At 33.4% G+C, this 27961-nt stretch overlaps 3 protein-coding genes and 1 pseudogene across 4 annotated transcripts; all 4 read left to right on the top strand.

The window, feature by feature from the left end:
* Window positions 1-685: 685 nt before the first annotated feature.
* LOC112764361 (lysM domain receptor-like kinase 3) lies at window positions 686-4734 on the top strand. Of its 2 annotated transcripts, XM_072222255.1 has the most exons (12): window positions 686-1625; window positions 2045-2078; window positions 2198-2201; window positions 2296-2452; window positions 2529-2719; window positions 2952-3041; window positions 3135-3228; window positions 3306-3457; window positions 3551-3645; window positions 3852-3990; window positions 4257-4355; window positions 4448-4734. In XM_072222255.1, exons 1-12 carry the CDS (start codon window positions 971-973, stop codon window positions 4610-4612), a joined length of 1875 nt encoding a protein of 624 aa, XP_072078356.1. In that variant the 5' UTR covers window positions 686-970; the 3' UTR covers window positions 4613-4734. The 2 variants fall into 2 exon arrangements, with proteins under 2 accessions (XP_072078356.1, XP_072078355.1); XM_072222254.1 differs by lacking the exon at window positions 2198-2201 and having other exon boundaries at window positions 694-1625; window positions 2045-2061; window positions 2257-2452.
* Window positions 4735-12504: 7770 nt separating this feature from the next.
* Window positions 12505-16973, top strand: LOC112764360 (lysM domain receptor-like kinase 3; annotated as a pseudogene).
* A 2467-nt stretch (window positions 16974-19440) lies between these two features.
* Window positions 19441-20661, top strand: LOC112762690 (lysM domain receptor-like kinase 3). The gene is made up of 3 exons (XM_072222253.1): window positions 19441-20091; window positions 20258-20291; window positions 20388-20661. The coding sequence occupies exons 1-3, from the start codon at window positions 19458-19460 to the stop codon at window positions 20422-20424; spliced, it is 705 nt and encodes a 234-aa protein (XP_072078354.1). The 5' UTR covers window positions 19441-19457; the 3' UTR covers window positions 20425-20661.
* LOC140173135 (chitin elicitor receptor kinase 1-like) lies at window positions 20484-22672 on the top strand. Its single transcript, XM_072222252.1, has 9 exons — window positions 20484-20661; window positions 20790-20920; window positions 21034-21123; window positions 21256-21349; window positions 21420-21571; window positions 21674-21768; window positions 21881-22007; window positions 22253-22351; window positions 22432-22672. The coding sequence occupies exons 1-9, from the start codon at window positions 20484-20486 to the stop codon at window positions 22591-22593; spliced, it is 1128 nt and encodes a 375-aa protein (XP_072078353.1). The 3' UTR covers window positions 22594-22672.
* Window positions 22673-27961: the final 5289 nt, after the last annotated feature.

Below are 27961 nucleotides of genomic sequence, written 5' to 3'. Positions count from 1 at the left end.
AATAATTATTCGAATACTAAGAATAATAAATATTTGATATCTTACTGAATCAAATATCTTTATATTCATTGTACATATTGTATAGATTAGGACTGGTAATTGATAGGGTAGGGTAGGATTTGGACTCTATCCTAATCCTATTCACGGGTTGAAAATTTTATTAAAATTCTACCCTACTCTATCCGCAGGTTGAGAATTTATCAACCTTAACTCTATCCGCACCCTAAAATTCTAAACCCTACCCTACTCTACCCTACCTACCCTACTCTATCCTACCCGCAGAAATATCAAATTTTTTCAAAGTAAATATAAAATTTAATCTTTTCGAATTTTATACATATTAATAACATAAAAAATAAAAAACTAATTCTCTAAATTATTAAATTAACGAACTAGTTTTAGTGGTTGTTTATTTATTGTAAGTCATTACATATAAAATATTATGGGTTTAACTCTTACCTTCTTCAATATATATCTAATTTTTATAAAATATATGTTATATATGAGGTACGGATAAGATAGGATAAAGTACACTACCCACAAACATACCCGGACCGTATCCTATCTTACCCACAGCGAATTGGGTAGCCTACCCTATCTGAACGGATTGGACCAGATTAGATACCTGCGGGTAGGATATGAATTGCCACCATGAGTATAGATACCCCCGTTACTTCCTCTTTATGAATGAATTGAAGTGGGAACTCCCTCATTCAACATTATAGATATCTTTTGCCGACTAATTTTAACACATTAATTAATCTGAAGTTATCTAATTTGCACTAACACACTAGAAAACAAGTTCAATTTTTTCCTCTTCCAACATCACAATTCACAACACAATTCATTGTATAAATCCCATCCAAGTTTAAAACTTTCTTTGATTCTCCACCACCCTTTTGATTATTTAACATACCCATGTTGTCATCTGAATAATTTTACAAAATATTTTCTTTTCTCCACCACCAAAATGAAACAACCCAGATTCATATTTTCATCATTTTTCTTCCTCTTGGTGGTGGTAGATTTTGTAATTCTACCCATCAATGCAGAGTCAAAGTGTAGTGAGAGTTGTGGCTTAGCTTTAGCTTCCTACTATCTTTGGGATAATTCTAACCTCACATATATTGCAACTGTGATGAAATCAGAATATGTTACAAGATCACAAGGTGAAGATATTGTGAGCTACAACAATGGCACCATAAAAAGCAAAGATTCAGTCACATCCTCCACCAGAATCAATGTTCCATTCCCTTGTGAATGCATCAATGGTGAGTTTCTTGGCCATGTATTTCAATACTCAGTTTTGAGCAGTGACACCTATGATACCATTGCAAATTGGAGCTATTCAAACTTGGTCACTGCTGAGTGGTTGCAGAATACCAATACTTATTCACCAAATAATATTCCTTATCCTGCAACTGTTAATGTCACTGTTAACTGTTCCTGTGGGAATGGTGATGTTAGCAAGGATTATGGGTTGTTCATCACTTACCCTCTTAGACCTGAGGATTCTTTGGAGTCAATTGCAAACAAGACAAAGATTGATGCTAAGTTGCTGCAGGGATATAACCCTGGTGTGAATTTCAGCAAAGGGAGTGGTCTGGTTTATATTCCTGGGAAAGGTGTGAATTCTTGTTTTGATGCAATGTTTTTTTTGTGTTTCTGATATGAATTCATGATTTTTTTTTGTGTGTGCATGTTATGTGGTTGGTTTTATTAGGGTGTGTTTGTTAAGTATGACTTCTTATAGAGAGAATAGTATCGTATATATGAAATCATATATAGTTAGTGTGAGTAATGTTGAATTAAAGGAGAAAAAAAAATTGTTAACTGTGACAGTAGTGATGAAAATTTGAAGTCACTCATGAAATCCCTATAACATGTCCATATTGTTCTTCCTCTCTAATACTGTCAAGAGTATGCTTTAACTTATTAGCATCATTCTTATAGTTGGATCTTTCAAATTGGTGGTTTCTGAGGAGCTTCAAAATTTTGAAGTGAATAATATCTCACATTCTCCTTTCATTTCGCTTTTTTACAGATGAAAATGGCAACTATGTGCCCTTTAAACTAAGGTAACTTTTCTCTTAACCTCACTCTCCAAGCTATTTAAATTTCATTTTTCAGTGATCTCCTAAACTTAATGACCATGTTTTCATTTTCCTTTTCAGCAATGGAGGTTTGACAATCTCAGCACAGTTTTTCTATCATTGATAATTCTTTTCATTTAAGTTTGATATCAAGACAGTGAAGGTAAGGACTTTCTGCTGTTCTATTGTTTCTGCAGGGAAGGGTCTATCCGGTGGCGTTATTGGTGGAATATCTGTTGGAATAGTAGCAGCACTTCTGTTATTGGTATTTGGTGTTTATGTTAAATGTTACAGAAGAAAGAAGATTTGGAACAAAAAATTGGTAGCTAAAGATTCCAGCGAGAACTTTGTTCGCCAAGGTATATGGATTTCGACTTATATTTTATCTAATAGCATGCTTGGATTAGTAACTCTTATACATTGTCCCTCTTTCAGGCGAAACCTCTCATAATGCTGAAAACACAACTTCAGCTTCTGATGATACTAGTATTATAGGTGTTAAGGTAGAAAAATCAGCAGAGTTTTCGTATGAAGAACTAGCCAATGCCACAAATAACTTCAGTTTGGCTAAAAAGATTGGTCAAGGTGGTTTTGGTGAAGTCTATTATGGAGAGCTCAATGGCGAGGTTCATAATTTCTCTGTCTTACTAGCTTTGATTACAAGTATTTGAAAGAAAAGTTGCATATATTTTTTAGTTAATGAGAAACTAAATTGCAGTTCTTTTAGTTGAATAGATGCTACAAAGCATAGTCAAGTTTTATGTATGATAATACTGTTAGGACTTAAGATAACTAACATTTCAATTGTTACTTTCTTCTATCTTTCCACTTTGGCTGAAGTTTTCTCTGATAACACAGAGAGCTGCAATTAAGAAGATGGACATGAAAGCATCAAAAGAATTTCTCGCGGAACTGAAAGTGTTGACGCGTGTTCATCACTTAAACTTGGTAATCTTTCTCACATATTCCATAGATTGTTTTCAACTATGTTCATATGATATTTCTGTTTCAATGTTTCACTATGTTTCGATAACAATATAGGTACGCTTGATTGGATATTGTGTCGAGGGCTCTCTTTTCCTTGTGTATGAATATATCGAAAATGGAAACTTAAGCCAGCATCTGCGAAATTCAGGTAATATAAGCACATGATATGATACATATCTATGTTCAGAATTCAGTGCTTAATGATAAACTGTTATCATTTACCAGATAGTGAGCCTTTACCATGGTCTACCCGGGTTCAAATTGCTCTGGACTCGGCCAGAGGACTTGAATACATTCATGAGCATACGATGCCTGTATATATCCATCGCGATGTAAAGTCGGAAAATATTTTATTAGACAGAAACTTCCGTGGAAAGGTAAGATACATCTCAATAAATTCAATGAACTTGTTACTCTTTTTTTGTTTTCTTGTATAATTCTGTGAGATACTGCATTGCATTGTTTTGCAGGTTGCGGATTTTGGACTGACCAAGCTGATTGATGTTGGAAATTCATCAGCTCCAACTGCTAATATGGCCGGCACATTCGGCTACATGCCACCAGAGTATGATGAACTGTGTTTTCTCTCTATTCATTTTTTTTTGCTTTCTAAGGATTAGAGAAGAGTATAGTTGATCTTCATCTCCTTGTTTCCAATTAGAAGCACTAAAAATAGAAGTTTTTCAGTATTAACTTCACACATTCACATTCACATTCTAGAAGGGAAAGTGAGCTTTTTTAGATTTAATAGTAGGATTCTCTTATTTGCAGATATGTATATGGAAGTGTTTCTCCCAAAATAGATGTATATGCTTTTGGAGTAGTTCTTTATGAGCTTATTTCTGCAAAAGAAGCTCTGATGAGGAGTGGTGGTGCATCTGGTGCTGAATTGAAGGGCCTTGTGGCTTTGGTGATTATTAATGATCCTTCTGTGCATTGTTTTGAAATGTTGACTTAGTAATGTAAATCATGGGCGCGATTGGTTTGTGTTTTTATTTTCTGTTTTCATTTTCAGTATTTTCTGTTTTTAGAATTTTGTAAAGAAAAAAGAGAAAACATGAGAAAATATGAGAAAACACTGAAAATAAAAACAGAAAACCAAAACACAAACCAAACGCACTCTTAACATTTTCCTTCCTTGTTTCCTAATTCAATTTTTGGCAATTTATGTGGCAGTTTGAGGAAGTTTTTATCCAGCCAGACCCCAAAGAAGGTCTTAAAGAAATGGTGGATCCTAGGCTTGGAGATAACTATTCAATTGAATCAGTTTATAAGGTATACATTTTCATATATCATTTTTAAACTCTTTCTTTAGTTTTTAATGTTGCAGATTTCAATAGCTTTGGCTAACTTTGTTCTGGTTGCAGATGGCACAACTTGCCAAGGCATGTACAGAGGGAGATCCGCAGCGGCGGCCGAAGATGAGATCGGTGGTGGTTGCTCTTATGACACTAAGTTCAACCACTGAGAATTGGGACATTGCTTCCTTTTATGAAAATCCAGCTCTTGTAAATCTTATGTCTGGTAGATAGGAGTATCATGCAGCAGAGAAATGTAACATTTTAATTATTTTTGTTGCAAAAAGCTAAAACTAATTTGGAAATAAACACTCATATTGCTGAATTTCAAATGTATATAAAACTAGATTTAAATTTGCCCAATGTGTGAAAAACTAATAAATTTAGTTACAAAATAATTTAACTCTTAAAACTAAGAATTGTTTCATAATAAATTCTATAATATAATACAATGATAATAATACAATAAAAATTAATTCTATAAATATTATATATTGAAGTATTTGACTATTTGTTTAAGTTGATTTTTTTTTATTTTTAAAATAAAGAATTATATCATACTAAATTCTATAGTATAATATACAATAACAATAGTAGTATAATATAATTATTTTTGTTGATTTATACTTATATATATTAAAGTATTTGCTTAAGTAGAATTTGTGATAAAGTATAAAAAAAGATTCTATTTTTGATAAATGAGTTATATTTAAATTAATAAGTGACAAGTAAATACAAAAGTGATATATTTATTGGTATTCAAACAATGTTTAACTCATAATTTTTGTTTCGCTGGAAATGCTTTTTATTGCTGAATAAAATTCTACAATCATCTAAAAAAATAAATTATGAAGAATTAAAATAAATCTAAATATTTTTGCAACAATTTCTCTTTATATCGTTTGATATCAATTGACTTTACAACTTATAATTTCATATTAAAAATTCAAAAACATATACAAATATGATATATAAGTTAGTTGTTTAATCTCTAACATAAAATATATAAGAATACAATAATATTTCAATAAATAGTGTATACCAAAAGATGAGCCACCAATCACCCATCACTGCATACAGAAATATATATTGCTATCTCAGAATTTTTTATTATGTTATTGTTAATAAATTTGATTAATCATCTATTTTATATTTGATTATTCTATTATTTTTAAATTTGATTATTTTGATAGTAGATTATTTAATTGAAAAAAATACGTAAATTAATATATAAATAATTAAATATACAGGAAAATTAAACGTATTCATTCATACATGATTCCTCTTTTGAAGAAAATGTGGATATTTATCAATTAATAAGAGGGACCATGATGTCCAATTAGGCCAAGTTGCACACTTCCTCAAGTGCGTCTTCTATCCACACTAAATTTGACCTAATAAGAGCCAGTTGTGTTAATCTATTAGAAAAGAGAATATTTATTAAACGGTAGAAACTCAAGTACAGTCAACTTTACGTGAAGTTGATAGTTGAGAGCTGTTAGATAAAAATTTAGTCAAATCAGTCAAATTATCTAATGAATAAAATTAGAATAAAATTTAGAATAAAATCAGTCAACTTTCACTTTATTGTTTATTGAATAAAATTAGAATAATAAGTAGAAAGGAAAAGTATTTCTTATCTTTGGATGAAAATTGGGCCTAATAACACCTACTTTAACAATAATACAAAAAAAAAAAAAAAATATCGCTTGCGCTGAATGCTTTGTTCATAGATGAAAATTCCTGAGTCCGTAAGAAAAGGAAGATCAAAGATTCCTTGGTCTCCATCAAGGGATTCTTCAAAAAATTAATAATTAAAATAGTCCATGAAAGTAATATGATAATTATTGTAAATAAATAAATAAGAAAGATATAAATATAAGATGGAGAAATATAAATATAAAATTTTAGTATTAATGTTCACTAATATAATTATTATGATATAATAAAAATAACTTATATATTACTAATATAAGTAGTTTGGTATATACAGAAAGAGAGAGAGAATATTGTATTGATTGTTGTTGTTGTATTATTGCCTGAGGCTTAAGCCTCTATTTATACGAGTGAAACTTTGAATTTTCAAACTTCATTAATGCTCAATTTAACTTGGGAGCTTCACTCTTTCATAGGAAAAATCAGCCGCCCAAGTATTGAATGGTCATCCACGTTATCATGTTTATCACAACACTCCCCCTTAGATGACCATTTAGGATTATTGCCTCGTTAAAACCTTACTAAAGAAAAATCCAATGGGAAAAAATCTTAGTGAAGGAAAAAGAGTACAATATCCTTTAGTGATGGGACTACCTCATTAAAAACCTTGTCAAGAAAAATCCAATGGGAAAAAAACTTGACTAAGGAAAAAGAGTACAGTTTCCCCCTCTTGCGGACATCATTTAATGTCTCGAAATCGGCGCATCCCAATCTCATGTACCAATCTTTCAAAAGAGGATTTTGGGAGTGACTTTGTGAACAAATCAGCCAAATTGTCACTTGAGCGGATCTGTTGGACATCAATTGTCCCCTGATTTTGAAGATCATGAGTGGAGAAGAATTTTGGAGAAATATGCTTTGTTCTATCACCTTTGATGTATCCGCCTTTAAGTTGAGCAATACATGTTGTATTATCTTCAAACAGGACAGTTGGAACTATGTTATGGTCAATCAATCCACATGATGCCAGAATATATTGAACCAGGCTCCTCAGCCAAAAACACTCGCGACTAGCTTCATGAATTGCTAGTATTTCATCATGATTAGAGGAGGTTGCTGCTATTGTCTGTTTCGTAGACCTCCATGATATAGCTGTTCCACCATATGTGAACAGGTATCCTGTTTGAGATCTCCCTTTATGTGGATCAGACAAGTATCCAGCATCTGCATAGCCAACTAATTGTGACTTGGATCTATAGGGATAAAACAATCTCATATCAACCGTCCCATGAAGATATCGAAAGATTTGCTTGATTCCACTCCAATGTCTTCTGGTTGGAGAGGAACTATACCTTGCTAGTAAGTTTACAGCAAATGATATATCGGGTCGTGTGTTATTAGAAAGATACATTAGCGCTCCAATGGCACTAAAATATGGTACTTCAGGACCAAGGATATCTTCATTTTCTTCCTTAGGACGGAATTGATCCTTTTTCACATCCAAAGACCTTACGATCATTGGGGTACTTAATGGATGTGACTTATCCATATAAAATCTCTTCAAGATCTTTTCTGTGTATGTTGTTTGATGAATAAAGATTCCACTTTTTATATGCTCGATCTGCAGGCCGAGACAAAACTTAGTCTTTTCAAGATCTTTCATCTCAAACTCTTCTTTTAGAGTTTTTATAATTGTTGGAATCTCTTCAGGAGTCCCATGATATTTAAATCATCAATATACACAGCAATTATAATGAATCCAGATGCAGTTTTCTTTATGAAAACACACGGGCATATATCATCATTCCTGAAACCGTTTTTGGCCAGATACTCAGTAAGACGATTATACCACATTCGTCCAGATTGCTTTAGACCATATAAAGATCTTTGCAATTTGACTGAGTATAACCCTTGTGAATATTCATTGGATGGTTTAGATATCTTTAGTCCTTCAGGGACTTTCATATAGATATCCCGATCTAATGAGCCGTATAAATAGGCTGTTACCACATCCATTAAATGCATATGCAGTTTATGATATGTAGATAAGCTGACCAAATAACGCAATGTTATCGCATCCACTACAGGGGAATACGTTTCTTCATAATCTATACCGGGCCTTTGTGAAAAATCTTGTGCCACAAGTCGGGCTTTGTAGCGCACAACTTCATTTCTCTCATTTCGTTTTCTCACAAATACCCATCGGTATCCAACAGGTTTTACATCTTCAGGTGTACGGACTACAGGTCCAAAGACTTCACGTTTTGCAAGTGAGTCTAACTCAGCCTTCATGGCTTCTTTCCATTTTGGCCAATCATTCCTTTATCGACATTCTTCGACTGATCTTAGCTCAAGATCCTTACATTCATGCATGATATTCAATGCCACATTATATGCAAATATTTCATTGACAATTGTCTTATTTCGGTCCCATTTCTCTCCTGTAAAGACATAATTTATCAAGATCTCGTCATTTTCACAATTTTCAGGTACCTGAATGTCTTCTGGCGTTATATCAGAATTTTGGACAATTGCAGGTGTCTTTACTATGTCTTTTTCAACAGGAATAGTATTTACCTCTTTTCTTTTTCGAGGATTTTTGTCTTTGGAACCGACAGGCCTGCCACACTTCTGGCATGAATTTGCTTCAGTGGCTACTTGTTCTACTAGGACATCAATTCGAATTGGGGCATTTTTCGCCCTGCCACATTTCTGGCGTGAATTTATTTCAGTGGCTACTTGTCCTACTGGAACATCAATTCGAATTGGGGCATTTTTCACTGGTATATAAGATTTGGTTATCCTCTTTGTATCGGAAAATGCATCAGGCAATTCATTCGCTATTCTTTGCAAATGTATAATCTTTTGAACTTCTAGTTCACATTGCCCCGATCGAGGATCTAAATGCATCAATGATGATGCATTCCAATTAAGTTCATTTTCAGGAAGCTTATTCTCTCCCCTTAATGTTGGAAATTTTGATTCATCAAAATGACAATCCGCAAACCGGGCTTTAAATACATCTCCCGTTTGTATCTCAAGATACCTCACTATAGAGGGAGAATCATATCCAACATATATCCCCAATTTTCTTTGGGGTCCCATTTTGGTGCGATTAGGTGGTGCAATGGGAACATATATCGCACATCCAAATATTCTTAAATGGGAAACATTTGACTGCTGGCCAAAAGCTAATTGCATAGGAGAGAACTTATGGTAACTCGTCGACCTCAAACGAATAAGTGCTGCGGCATGTAAAATAGCATGCCCCCAAACTGAAGTTGGGAGATTTGTTCTCATAAGTAAAGGTCTAGCAATCAATTGGAGGCGTTTAATAAGTGATTCTGCTAGCCCATTTTGTGTGTGAACATAAGCTACTGGATGTTCAACAGTTATTCCATTAGCCATACAATAAGCATCAAAAGCTTGGGAAGTAAATTCACCAGCATTATCAAGGCGAATTTCTTTGATTGGATTTTCTGGAAATTGTGCTTTTAATCGAATAATTTGAGCCAGTAATCTCGCAAACGCCAGGTTGCGAGAAGATAATAAGCACACATGTGACCATCTCGAAGATGCGTCTATTAGGACCATAAAATATCTAAAAGATCCACATGGTGGATGAATAGGTCCACATATATCACCTTGAATCCTTTCTAGGAATTCAGGGGACTCAAATCCAATCTTTACTGGTGATGGCTTTAAAATTAACTTCCCTTGAGAACATGCAGCACAACAAAATTCACTAGATTTAAGAATCTTCTAGTTCTTTAGTGAATGTCCATGAGAGTTTTCAATAATTCTCCTCATCATGGTTGTTCCCGGATGACCCAATCTATCATGCCAAGTTATGAATTTATTTGGGCTAGTAAACTTCTGGTTTACAATGGCATGTGATTCAATTGCACTAATCTTGGTATAATACAATCCATATGAAAGTGAGGGTAATTTTTCTAATATAACTTTCTTATTTGAATTATGAGTTGTGATACATAAGTACTCATGACTTCCCTCATTCATAGTCTCAATATGATATCATTTCGGCGAATATCTTTAAAGCTCAACAAGTTTCTTCGAGACTTGGTAGACAACAGTGCATTATTTATTATAAATTTTGTTCCTCCAGGAAACAAAATTATAGCTCTTCCGGAGCCTTCTATCACATTGCCTGAGCCAATAATAGTATTAACATATTCCTCTTTTGGCACAAGATGGGTAAAATATATATCACTTTTGAGAATGGTGTGCGAACTTGCACTATCCGCAAGACAAATATCTTCAGAATATGTCCTTGCCATTTTTCTTCAAAGACAAATGATAATAATAATAATAAAATAAGTAGAAGTACATGCACAGTAAAATTATTCACATGAATACTTAACAAACACATACACATATCAAACTATTCCATCATTGATCAAATAGCCAATATTTCCTTCAGAATCCTTAAAGAAATTAGATACATTATAATGAGTGGTGGAATTTTCATCATTTGAAACAAAATTTGTTTCCTTTCCTTTGTCATCCTTTTTCAAGGATGCTTGATAAAGATCAACTAGGTGCCTTGGGGTACGACAGGTACGTGACCAATGGCCCTTTCCACCACAACGGAAGCATTTATCCTCAATTGATTTACTTTGCCCATTGTTTCTTTCTTTATCCCACTTCTGGTGAGATTCTCTGTTTTGAACATAATTCTTTTTTCTTCCATAATTTTTCTTGTTATCAAAATCTTGCCATTTACCTCTTCTGGGGTTATAATTTGCCGCATTTGCTTCAGGAAATGGGGCGGTGCCAGCTGGGCGCTTCATGATTTCTTAAGAGCAACTCATTGTTGCGTTCAGCAACAAGAAAGCAAGAAATTAACTCAGAATATTTTTAAATTCTTTTTCTCGATACTGCTGCTGCAGGAGCACATTCAAGACATGGAAGGTCGAGAAAATTTTCTCTAACATATCGAGTTTAAGGAAGTATCACCGTCTTTTGATGATTGTACCTTTCTTCAAGGTCTTTCCACAGATCTGCAGGATCTTTTAATATGGGATATTCATTTTTCAATCATACGTCAAGATGACGACGAAGGAAAATCATGGCCTTGGCTTTATCCTTCTGGGATGCATTATTTTTAGTCTTAATGGTATCTCTAAGATCCATTGAATCAAGATGGATTTTAACATCTAGTATCCATAATAAATAATTATTCTCAGATATATCAAGAGCATTATATTCAAGATGAAAGAGTTTCGACATAATAAAAATTTGTTACCTGAAGTCTTCTTAAAACTTCGTTAGAGTTTCGTGCTGATAACGTGTTGTAAATAAATAAATAAGGAAGATATAAATATAAGATGGAGAAATATAAATATAAAACTCTAGTATTAATGTTCACAAATATAATTATTATGATATAATAAAAGTAACTTATATATTACTAATATAAGTAGTCTCATATGTAAAGAAAGAGAGAGAAAAAATATTGTATTAATTGTTGTTGTTGTATTATTGCCTGAGGCTTAAGCCTCTATTTATACATGAGTGAAACTTTGAATTTTCAAACTTCATTAATGCTCAATTTAACTTGGGAGTTTCACTCTTTTATAGGAAAAATCAGCCGCCCAAATATTGAATGGTCATCCACGTTATCATGTTTATGAGTTTATCACAACAATAATCAGTGTAATTTCAAAAAGGTGAAATGTCTGAAATTAATTCTTAACAAATATAGTAATAAGTTTAATTAGCATCCCAATTGTATTTTTCAGAACCTAATTTGAGATATTCAATTTTGACTTTTGAGAAATAAATTAATACACACTTGATCTTTAATAATTATTTTGACTAACCCTTAGTTAGAAATATAATACTCAGTCTTACAATGACAAACTGGATAAATTGAGTTTGCATCTAAGAATGATGGACTTTATAATATGGTCTCTCTACACTCTTTAGTAGTATAGTCTATACATTATTATATTATTACAATTTTGCTATGCATACAGTAGACACAATTTCAACACCAATATTTTTAACCGGGAATGATTGGTGTACCCAATAAATATGTTATTAATATTCTTCTTACATGCCATCCCGTAATTATATATTTGTAGTTGAAATCACATCTTAACCATTTGTATGACCAGATCCAACATCGTAGAGTCCATGAAGTAATTTAGCAGCCCAACTTGTAAGTTTATTAAGAATTAGAGTAAACAATAAATTTTAAATAGTACATTTTGTTCTTCAACAAATTTTTATTATTTTAGAGATTCTCGATACGAATTGATCTCTTCGTAAGGAAGACTAATTTGTCTTATAATAAAATTTGTTAGGAATTTATTAATTTGGAGATATCGTTAAAATTTTAGTAAGAAAGCTAAATTCAAATCCTTGTCACTTTTACCAATTCCAGGTTGTTACTGTTTTAAATTATTATCACTATTATTATTTATCTTTGCATGTGTCATGTGCATGCTTTGCACAAGCTTGATTCCACTAACAATGGAACACAATTTCATGTTTCCATTGTTGTTCTTGTTGCTGATTACTTTACCTTTGAGTGCAGAATCAAAGTGTAGCAAGAGCTGTGACTTAGCTTTTGCTTCTTACTATCTTTGGAACAATGATTCTAGCCTGCTATATATTTCACACATCATGCAATCCAATCTTCTTCACAAAGTTGAAGATATTGTTAGATACAACAAAGACACCTCATATCCATCACATACCAGAGTTAATGTTCCAATACCTTGTGATTGCATCAATGGTGAGCTATCACAATTCACACACTCTTATTTTAAATTAAAACTTTTGATTCTAACACACAAAATTCTAACAATTTGCATTATAGATGGAGAGTTTCTGGGCCACACATTCCAGTACTCAGTTACTCGAGGCGACGACTACTTAACCATTGCCAATGGGACTTTTTCCAACTTGGTCACAGCAGAGTGGCTGCAGAACACTAACAGCTATTCACAAGATGCTATTCCGGCCGGTGGAAAGGTTAATGTGACAGTTAACTGTTCTTGTGGAGACAGTAATATTAGCAAACATTATGGATTGTTCATCACATACCCTCTTAGGCCTGAGGATTCTTTGCAGTCAATTGCAAACCAGACAAAGCTTGATCCTGAGTTGTTGATGAAATACAACCCCAGTGTAAATTTCAGCAAAGGGAATGGTCTGGTTTATATTCCCGGCAGAGGTTCGCTTTCTGATTTCGATGCCATGTTTAGGTCTACTTATATAAATTCATGAGGATTATGTACATGTTACAATTTGTGACATTGGTTTTTTGCATATGGTGCATTTATAGATAGAACTGAAAGTAGAGTAGTCCCTCATATCTATGCTAATTCCTAAGCAGTTTCGCCTTTTGCAGTTGAACTAAAATGCATTCAAGGGTATAATAATTAATAAAATTAGCATCATGCTTATGAATGTATATTTCAAATTAGTTTATCAGGAACCATAAACCTTGAGACAAATTCCTCATATTTTCTTTTGCTTTCACTTTCCAGATGAAAACGGCAACTATGCGCCTCTTCGCCCAAGGTATTGTTCTTTAAAGTTCAAATCTTATTGTGTTAATGCAATTCTCTAATAACCTGCTAATCTTTATGAATGTATTGTCATTTTCATTTTCAGCTCTGGAGGTTTGTCCATTCTCAATCAGAAGAAAGTAGTCTTATTGATAATTGTTTACACTCGAATTTGATATCAATACCCGATCCAGGGTAAGGATATCCTAAAAGACAAATGTAATAGTACTACTTTCTGCTCATATTTTGTTCTTGTAGAACAGGTCTACCAGATAGGATTGTTGCTGGAATATCTGTTGGAGTTGTAGCAGTAGTTCTGTTATTAGCATTTTGTGTTTGTATTAAATGTTGCGGAAGGAAGAAGAAGAAACTGAGAACAGAATATTTCGGTCAGAACACTACTCGAGCTAGGGAAGGTATGGATTTTGCACATATTTCATACTTGTTCAAAGTTTGAAACTCCCTCAAATAGCCCTTTAATTTGAACATGGGGAAGTAGTTAAAATTTTTAAGGATTTGATTGGTTTGACAACTTCCAAAAATATGATGCTACCATATCAAATGAGAGTCAAATACTTAATTTGTACATCTGAAAAAACAAATGTTAAAAGAATGGTTTGACAACTCTTTTTCTTCGAGATAGTTTGGCTTCAGTATAATTTCTGTTGCGTATCATGCAAGAATGGTGAACATGAACAGTCGAGTAACTCTTACTTATCATCCCTCTTTCAGATAAAGCCTCTGATAGCTTTGTAAACACAAGTGTGGAAAAATCAGCAGAGTTTTCATATGAAGAACTGGCCCATGCCACAAATAACTTCAGTTTGGCTAACAAAATTGGCCAAGGTGGTTTTGGAGAAATCTATTATGCAGAGCTGAATGACAAGGTTTGTAATCTCTATGTTGTTAGATTCGATTACTTGATTTGTCAGAAAAGTTACATATTTTTTGTAGTTGTATATGCTATAAACCTGTAACTGTAAGGAGTAGGATAGATTTGAAGTTGTTTTTCTTTCCATCTTTTCTACTTTCACTGAAATTCTCTCCAATAACTTAGAAAGCTGCAATAAAGAAGATGGACATGAAAGCATCAAAAGAATTTCTTGCAGAACTGAAAGTGTTGACACATGTTCAGCACTTAAACCTGGTAATATTTCAAATTTTAATGCATGCTTCTTTTTTCTCATTTCATGTTCATATAAAGTAAATATGCATTCGACTTCTCGAGGAACAAATTTGAAGTTAATCAGTCATGCCAGTATTTGTTCTTCTAGCCAAACAGAATTTCAGACACAGTTTCCCTATTGTGTAGACTGCTTTCATTTTTCTTTTCTTTTTTCTCAATATTACCTTGTTATCCATGTAGGTCCATTTAATTGGATATTGTGTTAAGGACTTCCTTTTCCTTGTGTATGAATATATCGACAATGGAAACTTAAGTGAACATCTACGAAATTCAGGTGATATGAGTACATTGAAAAAGGACAAATATCCATGTTCAATGCTGATTCATTGATGTGAATATGTGATTGTATTTTGTAAGGACTTAGTTAATGACAATTTTTCCAGATAGAGAACCTTTGCCATGGTCCACCCGGATTCAAATAGCTCTGGATTCAGCCAGGGGACTTGAATATATTCATGAACATACAAAGCCTGTATATATCCATCGCGATATAAAGTCTTCCAATATATTATTAGACAAATCCTTCCATGGAAAGGTATGAAACATTTTGATGGCTTATGTGAGCTTGCTACTCTTTTCTTTGTGCTATAATTCTGTGAGATACCGTGTATTAGTTAATCTGCAGGTTGCGGATTTCGGACTAGCAAAGCTGATTGATACTGGAAGTTCATCAGCTCCCACTGCTAATATGGCAGGCACATTTGGTTACATGCCACCAGAGTATGATGAATCATGTTTGTCTTTAAATTGAAACATCCACATTGCAAAACAGAACATGGACTTAGTTTAAGGGATCAAATTCAATTATACCATTGAAATATTATATTATCTTATTTGCAGGTATGTATATGGCAGAGTTTCTCCTAAATTAGATGTCTTTGCTTTTGGGGTTGTCCTTTATGAGCTTATTTCTGCTAAAGAAGCTGTGATCAATGGTGGTGCTGAAATCAAGGGCCTTGTAGCTTTGGTGAATTTTGATACCCTACTATGCATTACTTCTTCTTTTGTGTGTGATAACTGATAACATTAGAGGGCCTAGTGGCTTTACATAAGTAATTCAGACTATATTTATGTTCCTTCTTTTCTAATTTTTCTGGTGATTTTTGTGGCAGTTTCATGAAGTTTTTGATCAACCAGACCCTAAAGAAGGTCTTAAAGAACTGGTGGATCCTAGGCTTGGAGAAAATTACTCAATTGATTCAGTTTTCAAGGTATTATCTACTAGTTGGTGTCCATTTTTCCCCTAAAATATCCTTCTGATATATTTGTAGAAAGCATTTTGCCATTCCTAAGACTTCAACCCAAGACTTGTTATTAAGAGTAAAATACTTATCATCTTAGTCAGCTAATTCAATATTATTATTTTTACACAGATTGAATTTAAAAAAATGGTGGATTATAGGCATTTTAATATCCACTAGTACACTAGTCATGTATAAAGCAATATAAGCATTTTTATGCTTGTGATTTCAACAGCTTTGGTTGATTTCTTTTTTTGGTTGCAGATGGCACAACTAGCCAATGCATGTACAGAGAGGGATCCGAAGCGGCGTCCGAAGATGAGATCGGTGGTGGTTGCTCTTATGACACTTGGTTCAGGCACTGAGAATTGGGACATTGCTTCCTTCTATGAAAATCCAGCTCTTGTGAATCTAATGTCTGGTAGATAGAAGTAATAATATATTATGACATTGATGAACATGCAATGTTCACAAGATATAGCTGCCATGGTTCTTTGTGGTTTATTAACAAACACTTTGTGCTGCCGCTTTTTAATTTTAATATGGAAGCAAAGGTGGGGTTGGACGTGGTTATGGAGAAGAGAGGTGCTTGACTTGTGTGGTGTCAAAACACCACAAATCTGACCATGCGAGTTCCTCACAGCTTGTCGGACAGTCCGAGTTGTAGGCACGAAAACGGACGGTCCGTGTTGTGGTTCCCCAGCCACGTGTTGCGCGCAGATGTCTCCCCACAACGGTGTCTGAATCCCAACATTACCCACATTACCGCATGCTGAACCTACACCCACCATATGATATCACTATCATCTTCGCACCAAAGAGCAGCCACTCCTTCCTTTCTCCATTGGTTTTTGCTTTGCATGGTGGAAGAAAAATCAAAATGTCAAAGAAAAAAAAATCTAAAGATGCTAATCGTCTTGAACTTTATATTATGAGAAAGTATTCGGAACCAATATTTTTTTTTTACCAAAGATAGGAGACTCGAACCGGCAACCGCTTAATTGAGTATGAGGAGATTATGCCATTTGAGCTATAACTCATTGACATTGGGAACCAATATTAATCGTATACAATCTGTACAATGAATTAAAAAAAAGGTAAAATTAAAATTAGTATTTAAATCCATTCACACTATGTACGGTTATTTCTAATATTACCGTAACCTCCAATACACGTCTAAAACTCACCGTCATCTTCTCCGGTTCGCATCTCGCATCACTGAATTTCTCGCCGGCCATACCGAGGCCGCCGCATCCTCCCACCGACACCGTCCACACCTCCGCCGGTCAGCCCGATGCGCCTCGCCCTCTGACGCTTAGCCTAACATTGCTGCCGCTGTTTTCGTGTCTCTCTTCCGAACTGACTTCGCTTTCTCCCATTCCTTCAAGCCTCTTCTCACCGATGATTATTATTATTTTTAAAAATTTAAGAATATATGTAAAAATAATAGTTAGAATATTTGTTTAAATGTAGTTAGAGAATATTTGAATGAATGATAATATTTAAGTTAGACTAATATAATAGCTAAGTAAAAAATAATGTATAGTTAAAATTTTTTGTAATAATTTTTAAAGTTATAATTATTTAATTAAATTTTATAATTAATTTTAAAGATTATAATTTTAGATATTATAACATTTTTTTTGTAACCGTGAATAAATAAACAACTAATCTAGATTTTGTAATGTTGTTGAGAATTTTGATTGATGATGATTCGGTTTCGTGAAATATACTTAAATATAGTGGATTTGTTTTTTTGGTAATATTAATTTGGTTGTAGTTGAGATCTTAATATTAAATAAGAGCATTATTAGTTTAATAAGAATTGGAATTATGTATTAGTTGTTATTGTTAATAGTTAGTTATGAATAATTTTTAGGATTGTTAATTAAATTTAGAAGCTAGAATTATTTGTTTTAGTTGGATTTAGTAAGATAATTTATAAGAGTTGTGTGGTTTCAATTAATATGTGTTGTTGAGTTAGTTGTGCAGATTTTTTACTAATGAGACTTAATAAATTGGTGGGTTAGTACATGGTAACTACTAAATGTTGTAATTAGAAAAAAGTTTAGTATGAGTTTAATATTTTAGATTTTTAGTTGCTCTAGTTAGAAAATTATTATCCTTTAGTAGTAAATTAGTAATTGTTAATGAGTTGACTAATAATTTGTTATATTTTTATAGAGTTTAAGGATGTTGACATGTAATCATCCAGTCCCTCCGGATCGGTACAATGATAAGGTGGAGGAGCATTTATGATTAACTGGTTTTTATCATGTATCTCAGATTGAGGTAGTCCAATGTCAAAAAGCATTGGTGAATGCTCTAATCGAAAAGTGGCACCTAGACACACATACCTTTCACCTTCTGATTGGTGAATTTTCACAAATGAATTTTACTCCTTCAAATGTTTGTAACAAAATCTGACCAAAATAATACACTCTTAAAAGAACTCTGTCATCTATTTCTCTCACTCACCTAAACAAGAACATAAACTTCACTACCAGATTTTTGGGCTACATACCAAGAAGGAGAGAAACACAAATACAAGAAACCAGAGGAAGAAGCCGAGCAAGATAAAGAAGAAGACGGAATCTGATCTCTTCTACGAGTTACACACTTATATATATACAATATCCATAAATCGGACCCACCAATTAGGCACAGCTAATTCAAATTAAATTTAAAAAATATAACTCGGACCGTGCGAATTCATTTTCGGCTTCATACAAAAATTCATATATATATATATATATATATATATATATATATATATAACGCACGGTCCGATTTGCATGTTGTGAAATTCAAATTTCTCCTACTAAATTGGACCCTCCAATTTGTTTAGCAACTTTTGGCAACATAGAACTCGTACGGTCCGAATTCTAATCCCTGTTACTCGCATAAAATTGTCCATTTGGTCTAGCACGCCCTAATTTCATATCCAGCACATCACATTCAAGGGTTCGATAACGAAAAAATTGAGCCCACATTGGAACATTCAATTCTTTATGGAGAAAACGACTAAATTAAACATCAACAGTTTTTTAAAAATACACAATACGGAAAAGAACACAATCGATATACATCCATGACAAGTTAAAACAGGAAAGGCATAAAATTTTTCTCTTTGGATATAACATTTGAGTAAACAAACTATAAACTTTGAAGAAAACGGTATAATGATGGAGTTTACGCGGTCTCTACACATTTCAATTAATTAATACTACCATGTATATAAGCAGTTAAGCACAAGGCAACAAATTTTTTTTATAAAAATTATAAATTTTTGAGTAATTAATTAATTAATTGAATTTAATTACATGGATCAACATCAATCATATGTAAGACTGAAAGTGTATCAAGTCAACTTCTAAAAGTTTAGAGATTATTAATAGGTAACAAGATTAGAAAGTTAAACAAACAAGCACACTAGGTACTAAAATCATGCTAATATGTTTGGTTTGAATATGGAACCCAGATTCAGATTATTATTATCACTCTTCTTCTTGTTGTTGGTGGATTTTATACCATTCAATGCAGAATCAAAGTGTAGAAAGAGTTGTGGCTTAGCTTTAGCTTCCTACTATCTTTGGCCAGGTTCTAACCTCACATATATTGCAACAGTTTTGGAATCACGGTTTGTTACAAGGCCACAAGATATTGCTAACTACAACAAAAATGGCAAAGACTACACAAGGGTGAATGTTCCATTCCCTTGTGAATGCATCAATGGTGAGTTTCTTGGCTATACTTTCCAATATTCGGTTTCGAGTGGTGACACCTATGAATCCATTGCCGGGAAGAGTTTTTCCAACTTGGTCACTGCTAAGTGGTTGAGATCCCTCAACAGCTATTCACGATATGAAATTCCTGAGAACGGAATGGTTAATGTCACAGTTAACTGTTCCTGTGGGGACAGTAATGTTAGCAAGGATTATGGTTTGTTCATCACATACCCTCTTAGGCCTGAGGATTCTTTGGAGTCAATTGTAAACCAGACAAAGCTTGATCCTTTGTTGCTGCTGAGATACAATCCTGGTGTGAATTTCAGCAAAGGGAGTGGCCTGGTTTATGTTCCTGGGAAAGGTATCAGTACTTATTCAAGATGTTTTTGTGCATGTTATTTGATTGGTTTGATTATGGATTAAAGGGTAGTAGGTATTAAGGTTCATAATTAGTGTTGATTTATTTTTCATTATTAGTGTTGAAATTAATATCTCATATATTATTATTTGTACCTTTCACTTTCCAGATGTAAATGGTAACTATGAACCTTTCCACCTAAGGTATTTTATTTTAATATAAAGATGAATAGCATTTTTTCAATCTCTAATAACCTGCTAAAGCTAATCTTGATGATGTGTTTTTGTTTTATATTTCAGAACTAGAGGTATGACATTTTCTGTGAGCAGAAAGTAGTACTATTTTGAGAATTGATTACACTTGAGCTTGATATCAATACCAGATCCAGGGTAAGGATGTATTGTTCTTCAATCTTCATAGCAGGTCTGCGAGGTGAGGTTATTGCCGGAATATCTGCAGGAGTTGTAGCATCACTTCTGATATTAGCATTTTGTGTTTATGTTAGATATTGCAGAAGGAAGAAAAAATTGCCAGTAAAACATACAAGACGGAAAACTACTCGAGTTATGGAAGGTATATGGAAAAGAAAAGAGTTTGATTCTCTCATTTTCTCTTTTGCTTAAAGAGTTTGATTTCATGCAAGCATTAGTATAGTTTGTTTTCTTGATTGAAAATATGATTGAAGCCTATTAATATCATAGGTGACAGTGTAGAGAAATCAGCAAAGTTCTCATATGAAGAACTAGCCAATGCCACAGATAACTTCAGTTTGGCAAACAAAATTGGTCAAGGTGGTTTTGCGGAAATATATTATGCAGAGCTGAATGGCGAGGTTTGCGATCCGTGTTCTTAGACTTTACTTCAATAATTCTGTTTGGATAACTTTGCAATTGTCACTATTTTCTGTTTTTTCCATTTTGGCTCTATTTTTCTTTGATAACACAGAGAGCTGCAATAAAAAAGATGGACAAGACAGCATCAAAAGAGTTTCTTGCAGAACTGAAAGTGTTGACTCGTGTTCATCACTTAAACCTGGTAATCCTTCTCATTTAATTCCTTTTCTTTATAAGTTTGGATCAAATAAAGAACATATTTGAGACAAAGTTGCCATATTTCATAGTTTGTTTTCATTATTTGCTCATGTTATCTCTTTACTTTCTTATGTAGGTACGGTTGATTGGATATTGCATTAAGGGCTCTCTTTTCCTTGTTTATGAATACATTGACAATGGAAACTTGAGCCAACATCTACAAGATTCAGGTGATATAAGTACATATTCAGATAGAAATTTATAAGAACTTAGTTAATGATAAAATCAAACTGTCTCCAGATAGAAAACCTTTGTCGTGGTCAGACCGGATTCAAATAGCTCTCGATTCAGCCAGAGGACTTGAATATATTCATGAATGTACAACGCCTGTATACATACATCGCGACATAAAATCAGCAAATATTTTAATAGACAAATTCTTCCATGGAAAGGTAAGAATTAATAAAATTTTTTACTAGCCTTATGCTAGCTTAACCGTTTTTTCTTTTTCGGAGTGATTCTGTGAGATCTATCCTGTATTACTTCGTTTTCAGGTGGCAGATTTTGGACTAGCAAAGTTGATTGATGTAGGAAGTTCATCAGTTCCCACTGATAAAATGGCAGGCACATTTGGTTACATGCCACCAGAGTATGATGAATCATATTTTGATCTCTCTAAATTCACATACTCACATGTCAGAACATAACATGAACTTGGTTTGAGGGATTAAATTCAGTTATACTGTTCTCTTTTTTCTCAGGTACATATTTGGGAATGTTTCTCCTAAAGTAGATGTCTATGCTTTTGGAGTTGTTCTTTATGAGCTTATTTCTGCTAAAGAAGCTGTGATCAAGGATGGTGATGAAATTAAAAGCCTTGTAGCTTTGGTGATTTTTTTTTCACCCTTTTGTTCATTACTCCCTCCGTTTCAAAATAACTACTACTTTCACTTTTTGAGACATTTGAAAAATTAATGTATCTAGATCACGAGATTGTCTAGATACTTTAATTTTTCAATTTACAGTTATTTTGAAATGGAAGGAGTATTACCAATGATAGCCTAGTGATTATATGTAACCAATTAAAACTATAGATTCCTTGTGTTGTAATTTCTTGATTACTTGTGTGGCAGTTTAATGAAGTTTTTGAGCAGCCAGATCCAAATGGTGGTCTTAAAAAACTAGTGGATCCTAGGCTTGGAGATAATTACTCAGTTGATTCAGTTTTCAAGGTACTACTTATGATTATAGAATTTAAGCTTCTTTTGGTGTTTCTGATTTCAACAGCTATGACTATTAGTCTACTTTCCAGATGGCACAACTTGCCAAGGCATGCACCGAGAGAGATCCGCGGCAGCGTCCGAAGATGAGATCTGTTGTGCTTGCTCTTGGGACACTAAATTCAAACATTGAGAATTGGGATTTGCTTCTACAAAAATACTGCTCTTTTGAATCTATACTGTCTGCAAGATAGGACTAACAATGCAGAATAATGATACAAATGTCACATTGTAATTCTTTCTGCTGCAAAATAAAATCTAATTTGGAAAGATTCACAAAACTGTTGCATTTCTCATATATTTATCAATGTCACAAAACAGAGTTTATACATAACATATGGTTAGCTTCTCAAAGATTGCATTTGGTAATTGGATATTGTTGGTGGGTCCTCAACCTCAAGTGGGATCCACAACCTTTTAAAACAAAAAAAAAGAATAAAATAAAAGAAAGTGGCTTTAAGCCACGAGAGAGGGAGAGAGAGAATTGAAGCCTCATTCATTTTGAATGAAAGGAAAGAAACACGGGTTTTCGGCGTACAGAGAAGAAGAAAATTGGGGGAAAAGAGCATTGCTATTTTGATCATATTGACTTGGTAAATTCGTTTCATTTCTTATGAAATTTTAGTATGTTATTTCTGGTGTAGAGATGAATATTAGGATATAACTTGTTAGTTGTATTGTCTTTTCTTTTGCCTGATTTGAGATACCCACTTTGTGGAGGGTTTATGTTGATTCCATCAGTTTTGATTATGTATTTTGTTGATTGTTGAGATGCCCTAGTGTCACTAGAAAAACTGTTTTTGTACCCATTATTCTGATAGTGGAAGATTTTTCTGGACTAGGTTTCGTGGATTTTTTGTCCCTCTTTTGGGGGTTTTCCCACGCTAAAATTCTGGTGTCTGATTATTTAATTTCTGTCATTATAATTGTTGCTTGAAGTATCTTTGGAATTGCTTATTTAATCGCACAGGTTATGGAAAATTTATTTTTGGTGCTTCCGCTGTTAGACAGGTTCTTATTTTGAACCTTTGTTGAGTTTTTCCAACAAAGTGGTATCTAGAGCTTTGGTTGTTTATCTCTGTACCGATTAAATGGAGGAAAATACTCATAAAACGAATATGGTCAAATTGAATTTCCAAAATTATTCAATTTGGAAGACCCTCATGGAAGATATGTTGTATAACAAGGACTTGTATAATCCTGTGGAGGGGGATAAATCCAAAGGTACTAAATCCGATGCTGAATGGAAGAAATTGAATCGGAAGGCAGTTGCTTCGATTAGGCAATGACTTGATTTTAGCGTGTATCCACATGTTGACACCGAAACGAATGTTGAGAAGATGTGGAACAAATTGAAGGAGTTATATGAGAGGAAAAATGTGCAAAACAAAGCATTCTTGATCAGGAAGCTTGTCAATATGAAGTATACTGAAGGTAAATCAATGCCAGAGCACTTGAGCATTTTTCAAGAGACAGTGAACCATCTGAAAAATAATGAAATCACTTTGAATGATGAGTTGCAAGTCTTGTTGTTGTTGAGCTCTTTGCCTGATAGTTGGGAAGTTCTGGTTGTGACACTGACTAACTCAGCTCCGAATGAGAAGTTGACGTTAGCAATGGTGAAAGAGAGCATGTTAAATGAAGAAGCCAGAAGAAAAGAGTGAGGTTTGACTAATGCCTCCTCCCAGTCAGAAGCACTTGTTTCAGAGTCACGGGGGAGAAGTCAAAGTAGAAAATCTCACAGTTTTGACAAGTCAGAGAGTCAAAGCAAGTTAAGAGGAAAGTACAAGCCAAGAAAGGAGTTCATTTGTCACCATTATGGCAAGCCGGGACATATCAAGAGGTATTGTAGATTTTTGAAAAGAGAACAATCAAGGGGAAGAAACGAAGACAAAGGTAAAGATAGTGATAAAGAAACTGCTGCTATTATTTATGAAGATGTTCTTATCACATATGATGAAAATTATGTTAATATTGTCTTTGATAATTCCACTTAGATTATGGACTCTGGTGCCTCATGTCATGTCACTCCGAGGCATGAATTTTTCACTTCCTATACTGCTGAAAAATTTGGCAAGATCAAATTGGGAGATAATGGAGTGTGTGATATCATTGTTATGGGTGATATGTGGCTTGAAACCAACATGGGATGCAAGTTGCAGTTGAAGAATGTTAGGCATGCGCCATATATGCGGTTCAATCTCATTTCAGTGAAGGCATTGGATCAAGAGGGGTATTGTACTTTCTTTGGTAGTGGAAAATGCAAGATTATCAAAGGGGCCCTCATTGTTGCTAAGGAAGATAATAATCTCACTACTCTCCACCGGCTACAAGCAAAGTTGTGCAAAGAAGAGATGAATGTAGCCAGGGACGGATGTATGTATATCAGTGTGGGGGCAATCGCCCCCACTACGATTTGAAATTTTTTTGAGTAATATATGATAATAATATTTATTTTTCTCCACTAAATTATTAAATTTGACCCCACAACAATTTTTTACTCAACTTTTGGTACTTCATAGTCAATTTAAAAATTTCATATTAGATGTTATTAGAATGATCAATTCTCAATTTAAATGAAATTTGTGCTTTTTCTTATAAATCAACTCGAAAGAGTGTTATTTATCTTTTTTTATATTAGTTTTAATTTTTTTTTCTGTAACTACATTAATTGAAAGAACTTTTTCAACTATGAATCTCAATAAGAATTGACTTCTAATTGTATAAGAAGTAAATTTCTAAATAAGTATTTACTTATATATATATATATATATATATATATATAAGAAATACTACACATCCAAGTCTTTTTATAAATTAAGTCTAATCAAGTTAAACAATAAAACTTAAAATAATATTAGTCATAACTGATTTTTGTTGTCTTAGACAAATTTGATTGGACTTGGTTAACCAAAAAAGATGAATATGTAGCATTATCCTATATAAAAAGACAGATATTTATAAGGGTAAAGTATATTTTTTATCTCCGAAATTTGGCAAAAGTTTTAAAAATACCCCTAAGTTTTATTTTGTTTCAATTTTGTCCTAGAAAATTTCGATTTGTATCAAATATACCATCGGAGGCTAAATTTTCAAAAGATTTAAGACCAATATAACAATAATGCATGAAAATTATACTTAATTTGCTTGTGTTGAGGGGTTGTTCTTATGAAATTGTTGTTGAATCAATCTTAAATTTTTTGAAAAATTAGCCATCAGGGGTATATTTGATGCAAATCGAAAACTTCTGGGACAAAATTAAAACAAAATAAAACTTAGGAATATTTTTAAATTTTTTGTCAAACTTAAAGGACAAAAAATATACTTTATCCTATTTATAAATGATTATTTTAGTGTTTTAATTTGTAAAATTAGATATTATAAAAATTAATCATGTTATATTTACATCGAAAATAATTACCTATGTATATATATTGAAATAAAAAATACACATTAAAAATAAATTAAATAATACATATATTTATATACGAATATATAATGATTAATAAATAATTTGATAACTAATTTTTATGTACACATAATATTTTTATTATAAAAATTATTATTGTTATTATTATTATTATTATTATTATAATATATATATATATATATATATATATATATATATATATATATATATATATATATATATTGCCCCCACTATCAAAATTTTTTGGATCCGTCACTGAATGTAGCTGATGATTCATCTTCTGATTTATGGCATATACGTCTTGGTCACTTGAGTGAGAAAGGATTAAGTGTCTTAGCCAAGAAGCACTCACTTCCCGTGAAAGGTACAACTTTAAATACTTGCACTCATTGTTTTGTTGGAAAGCATGCTAGAGTATCATTTCATAATTCTAGACCTCATAGGAGATCACATGTTCTAGATTTAGTTCATACTGATGTTTGCACTATGGATGCTAAGACACTAGGTAGTGCATCATATTTTGTTACTTTTATTGATGATTATTCTCGAAAAGTATGAGCTTTTATTTTGAAATCTAAAGACCAGGTGCTCGGTATCTTCAAACACTTTCATGCAAGTGTTGAAAGAGAAACAGGAAAGAAACTGAAATATGTTCAAGCAGATAATGGTGGTGAATACAGAGGTCCATTTGAAGAGTATTGTAAAGGACATGGGATCAAACTTGAGAAGACGGTTCCTAAGACTCCTCAACATAATGGAGTTGTAGAGAGAATGAATCGCACTATCAATGATAGAGTCAGGTGTATTCTCTCTCATGCAAAGTTGCCTAAATCCTTTTGGAGTGAAGCGACGAGGACTACAGTAGATCTGGTCAATCTTTCTCCTTCAGTTCCACTAAATGGTGATGTTCCAGAGAAAGTTTGGAGAGGAAAAGATGTCTCCTATAGTCACTTGCGAGTGTTTGGTTGCAGGACTTTTGTTCACATTCCAAGAGATGAAAGGTCCAAACTTGATGGAAAGTCAAAGCAGTGTATTTTCATGGGTTATGGTCACGAAGACTTTGGTTACAGATTATGGGATCCGGTGAGCAAGAAGATAATTAGAAGCCGAGATGTGATTTTTCTTGAAGACCAAACTATTGAAGATCTTGAGAAGACAGATAAGTCAACAGTAACTGTTAGACGTTCTGCTGATAATGAACATGGTCCTTCCACCAGACCTCTTGTTGATGGGGGAGATATACAAGTTGATAATGATGGTACCAGATGTTGAAGTTTCACCTGAACCACCAGTTGAGCTTGAATTGAGAAGATCTACTAGAGAGCAGCATCCTTCTCAAAAATACTCTCCTCATGAGTATGTGATGAACACTGAGACTGGGGAGCCAGAAAGCTACCAGAAAGCTATGTCTGATGAGCATAAGAAAGATTGGTTGAAGGCCATGCAAGAAGAAATAAAATCCTTGCATGAGAATCATATGTTTGAATTGGTGAAGTTACCGAAGGGTAAGAGAGCATTCAAAAATAAATGGGTGTTCAAGTTGAAAGCAGATGAAAATGTCTCATGGCCAAGGTACAAAGCTCGATTAGTTGTGAAAGGCTTTGAGCAAAAGGTATTGATTTTGAGGAGATTTTCTCTCCGGTTGTGAAGATATCCTCTATTCGAGTTGTGCTTGGATTGGCGGCTAGTTTGAATTTAGAGGTTGAGCAGCTTGATGTGAAGACTGCATTCCTTCACGGTAACATAGATAAAGATAAAGAAATTTATATGGAGCAACCAGAGGGTTTCGAAGTTAAAGGAAAGGAACACCTTGTATGCAAGTTGAAGAAGAGCTTATATGGGTTGAAGCAAGCGCCAAGGCAGTGGTACACGAAGTTTGATTCCTTTATGGAATGTCATGGGTATAGTAAGACTTCTTCTGATCATTGTGTGTATGTTAAGAAATTCTCTGATGGTGATTTTATAGTTCTCTTGCTTTATGTTGATGACATGTTGATTGTTGGTCATGACACTAAGAAGATTCAAAGTCTTAAGAAATACTTGAACAGATCATTTCCTATGAAGAATTTGGGTCCTGCAAAGAAAATCCTTGGCATGAGTATCACTCGTGACAAGAAGAATGGGAAACTGTG

Source organism: Arachis hypogaea, chromosome 17 (genome assembly GCF_003086295.3).
Source record: "Arachis hypogaea cultivar Tifrunner chromosome 17, arahy.Tifrunner.gnm2.J5K5, whole genome shotgun sequence".
In the NCBI taxonomy this organism is placed as follows: domain Eukaryota; kingdom Viridiplantae; phylum Streptophyta; class Magnoliopsida; order Fabales; family Fabaceae; genus Arachis; species Arachis hypogaea.
This window is presented reverse-complemented; position numbering and strand designations above follow the sequence as displayed.